Source organism: Salpingoeca rosetta (genome assembly GCF_000188695.1).
Source record: "Salpingoeca rosetta unplaced genomic scaffold supercont1.10, whole genome shotgun sequence".
Taxonomy (NCBI): Eukaryota; class Choanoflagellata; order Craspedida; family Salpingoecidae; genus Salpingoeca; species Salpingoeca rosetta.
Window position 1 is genome coordinate 1,542,895 of NW_004754924.1, and position 4,328 is coordinate 1,547,222.

Below are 4,328 nucleotides of genomic sequence, written 5' to 3' on the forward strand. Positions count from 1 at the left end.
CACACACACACACACACACACACACACACACACACACACACACACACACACACACACACACACACACACACACACACACACACCCGCACGCACATATCTCCCCCCCCCCTTCCCGCCTCCTCACTTCAACGCAAAACCTCGATCAATGAAGAACACGCACAGCACACACGGTTTCACGTGTTTGCTGCTTGTGTGCAATCAACACAATCCAGACAACCACCGCTTCAAAAGTCACCACAGCGCAAAGTGCGCAACAGACACTTGCTCTCTCGAGAGGCGTGTAGGCGTGTATCAACTTTCTATCACTTCCCTCACAGCCTCCACACTCATCCACACCCACCGCCATCACCGCACCAACAAAACCAACAACAGCACCTCACCTTGTTCCTCAGCTTTTCGCACAGGCCGCTTTGGTTTCGCTGCCATTTTATCCTCGTTCGAACATCGTCCTCAGCAGCACGGCTTTACGCTGCCCCTTCTTTTGGCTAATCGACGTGCACTTGTGCAAGCAGGAGCTGAGCGCGTGGCTGCTTTGCTAATTGGGCTGTGCATGACAAACAGTGCCAGCAGTACACCCGTCTTATCATCATACAGCCAACCGTTCCCACCACTTTCAAGGCTGGGTTGATTGGTTGGGTGCCTCGCACATACACACAAGGCCGTACGCAACTCCACCAGCAGCCAGCCGCCACCACGATCGATCATACAACACCAACATCCTCAGGAACACCAGCAAGAACACAAGCGACAACTCGCGGTTGATCATACTCTTCCCGTTTGCTCGCGCGCAACACCCCTGCACCTCCTCGCCCCCAACCTCCGAGGTGCAACGGAAGCCCATCGTGGCTTTATCCCACAATTGTCACGCACAACCTCAGCTGCAGCGCTGCTTGAGCTCTTGTGCGACCCACACAACCACGAAGGTTGGCCATGAGCTTGGCCACCCTTCTCCTTGTGACATGCTTGGCTCTGGCGGCCACCAGCGTCACTGCCCAGCAAACCATCCATGTCCAGCTCATCCTGCCACAGGACGCCCCACCAGACTTCAAGGTGCGCGCCCCTGCACAAAACAGAACCATGTACCCCTTCTTCCCCGACCTTCTCTAACACTCCTACACTTCGTGGCACTCGTCTTGTGTAGCATCTTGTGCAGCTCTTCTTCCTGTTTGGAATGCTTCTCTATAACTCAACTTAGCAACTTGCTCTCCGTATTGTTTGTTTTTCATTCCTGTGCGAGCTCGCCGCGCCGCACTCACCGCACAGCCAACGCATCCTCACGCCACTTCACACATGTTCACGCGATCTTACGTACGGACCGCCCACATTGCAACATCACAACCCCCCCCCCCCTCTTTCAGATCACATACACGTCCGTATTTTCCACGGCTTTGGACTACGTCAACAACTGGCGCTGCCCTTTTCAGAATGGCTGTCCTTTTCTCCGGTGGGCGTCTTGCTTTATTGTGTTGGGCTACAGCGACCATGTGTGCAGGAACAGGATGTGCTATCTCGAGACGGTTTTACACTCACATGTCGACTTGGATTGAGTGTGTGTGTGTGTGTGTGTGTGTGTGTGTGTGTGTGTGTGTGTGTGGATTCGCGCGTATTGAACTCACACTCACATATACATACGTAAACCAGGCTGGACAGCTCTGGCGTGGGCGACGTCGACATATCTGTTCGTTTGTGCAACCCGCTACTCACCACATGTGAGCTGGATCCTGGGCCAGCCGAAGTCTTCATCGACCCTGCAGGTTCGTGTGTGTGTGTGTGTGTGTGTGTGTGTGTGTGTGTGTGTGTGTGTGTGTGTGTGTGTGTGTGTGTGTGTGTGCGTGTGTGTGTGGTGTGTGCGTGTGTGCGTGTGTGTGTGCGTGTGTGTTTGTGTTGATGCTTCCAAGCATTCCTTCCCCGTCCTTCCCCGTCCTTCCCCGTCCTTCCCCGTCCTCCATTTCTCCGCTTGTCTCGCTGCACACGTTTGTTGTTCTGCTGTGACATAATTACTTCTTTTTGTCGTATGGGCTCACTTGTCCACGTGTTCCTCAACCTGGATATGAATGCTTTGCTTGCCTTGCAGCCACGGCACCGGTGCCAAACAGCGGCTCCACTGCGCTTGTACCGCCGCTGGATCGCGTGCTGAACACGACCATGATGTTCCTGACAGAGCTCGGGTACTCCCACGTGGCCCTCATCACAGCACCATCATGCTCGCCTGCCTCCACGCCCCTTCTCAGCGCCGTCGTGGCATCTGCTGCACACTACAACGTACGCACGCCATCAAGTCACTTGTCAGCGCCGTGTGTGTGGCTTGTTTGTACGCGTGGTGTGGGCAATAGTTTGCGGTGGTTCGAAGAACACTCAAGCTGTTCAGAAGATGCAGACACAGACGCGCAGTGGTGGTTGCCATCATCGTCGTACTCACATCTCCACCGCGCTGTCTGCTTACGTTCTGGCCGCCACGCATGATTGTTTCCACGTGCATGGATTGTTTCCACGTGCATATTTCGCGAACAACATCTATCATCATCATCGCAGGTGGAAGTGTTACCCCCACCCGGATTTCACTGCTCAGACTTCAAGGACGAGGATGTACACGTGTTCCTGTTCCTTCCCGTCACCTTGGATGAGGCTGCAGCAGTGCTGGAGCAGCTGTACCAAGCAGGAATGCTCGAGCCAGGGTGCGATGCCCATGCGTGTGTGCGTGCGTGTGTTTGTCAAAGTACTTGCGTTTTGTGTTGTAGATGTATGTTCCGCATGACTGACACAGGCCGTGTGGTCACCTCTTTGTGCTCACATTTCTCACGTTGGTTTCCGTCTTCGCTGCAGGTACCTGTACATCTCATCGCCACTGCTCAGCGATTTTGACTTGACTGAGCTCTCGTACTACCTGAAGGACCAGGACAAACCTGCAGTTGCGGTACGCTCCACCTTTCAGCGCCACAAACAGCCAATCCTCACTCTGCTGTCGCTCATGTCGTCAGTGCCCTTGCACTGCGCTCGTGTTGCTTGTTTGCTTGTATGCGAGCGTTACTCACCTGTGCGGATGTGCTGTCTTTGCTGGTCCACTTTGTTTGTGCGACACTGCATCACTCACACCCCATCTTTGCGATGATGGTTGTGGCTGCACAGTTGGCGTTCTTCAGCGTGGCGGTGACATTGGATTTGACCAACGGCGAACAAGATGTCATCGATCGCGTCACAGGCATCCGCGCAGCAGCAAGTGCGTGTGCACCTGCTTTGTGCGTGTGCACCTGCTTTGTGTGTGTGTGTGTGTGTGTGCGTGTGTCACATGTATGCGCGCTCGTTTGTGTGTGTGCGTGTGTCACATGTATGCGCGCACGTTTGTGTGTGTGCGTGTGTCACATGTATGCGCGCTCGATGTCCGGGCCATGATGTTCCCATCTTCTCGTGTTCACGTACGTCCACGACACCACCAACCCTGCAACGTCCCTCCCGCCACCCTTCCCCAGCGCGCCTGCCCCGCATCATCCCTCGGTTCCTGACACCAGAGTACACCCCGCGCACAGCGCTGTTGTGGGACGCCGCAGTCTTCCTCACGGCGCTATTTCGCTTCCCCAACAGCACCAGCAACACCGCGTGCGCGTTTGCATGTGCCGACCCACCCTGCATCACACCATGCATGGAGCACCTCCCCAACAAGGTCATAGCAGGCGCTGCGTCGCAACCACTCGTCATGGTAGCAACAGGAACGCATCCACTCTCTGAGCTGCGGTTTCGCCGATCAAGCCTTCCATCCACGGCACAGGTCGTGGCCAGGGCGCCAGTGCCACCATTTCAGGGCGACGAGCCCTTGTCAGTGACCTTCTACGATGCATTCACCGGGGAGCAAGTCAACACACCACGCCTCTACATTCTTCCAGATGCGCCTGCCCTGCTTCCTGCGGACGCGGGCCCAATCACCGTCCATATAGCCGTCATCTATGGAAGGTCTGTCGGCAAGAGGGCGTGTATGTCGCATGTGAATGCGTTGTTCGTCAACATGTGCTCCATACCATTGCTTTCACGCACCCACAACCCACGATACATACTCACACACACACACACACACACACACACACACACACACACACACACACACACACAAACTTTCTTCCCCGCCGTTTCTCACGATCACACACGCACACACAGGGTAAACCCAGCCAACGCTGTCACTGGGCTGCTGCGTTTGACACTGTGATCGCTGGCGCGCAAGAGTATTACGCATCCCTGTATCCGGGTGTGAATGTTGTCATCCATACGCGAGCAGCGGCACGGACAATGCGCCGCTGTCGCCAACGACGGTACGCGTGTGTGCGTGGTGCGCGTACGTG

At 55.4% G+C, this 4,328-nt stretch overlaps 1 protein-coding gene across 1 annotated transcript in view; it reads left to right on the forward strand.

Moving 5' to 3' along the window:
• Positions 1–930: 930 nt before the first annotated feature.
• The window catches only part of PTSG_04631 (TK/EPH protein kinase), a gene marked incomplete at both ends in the record, with an annotated part of 9,888 nt that continues 6,490 nt past the window's right edge, over positions 931–4,328 (forward strand). Inside the window, 8 exons of the mRNA XM_004994667.1 lie at positions 931–1,050; positions 1,359–1,444; positions 1,642–1,754; positions 2,075–2,262; positions 2,533–2,675; positions 2,824–2,914; positions 3,127–3,217; positions 3,468–3,949. Coding sequence (XP_004994724.1) covers positions 931–1,050; positions 1,359–1,444; positions 1,642–1,754; positions 2,075–2,262; positions 2,533–2,675; positions 2,824–2,914; positions 3,127–3,217; positions 3,468–3,949 — 1,314 coding nt within the window. The remainder of the gene's footprint in view (positions 1,051–1,358; positions 1,445–1,641; positions 1,755–2,074; positions 2,263–2,532; positions 2,676–2,823; positions 2,915–3,126; positions 3,218–3,467; positions 3,950–4,328) is intronic.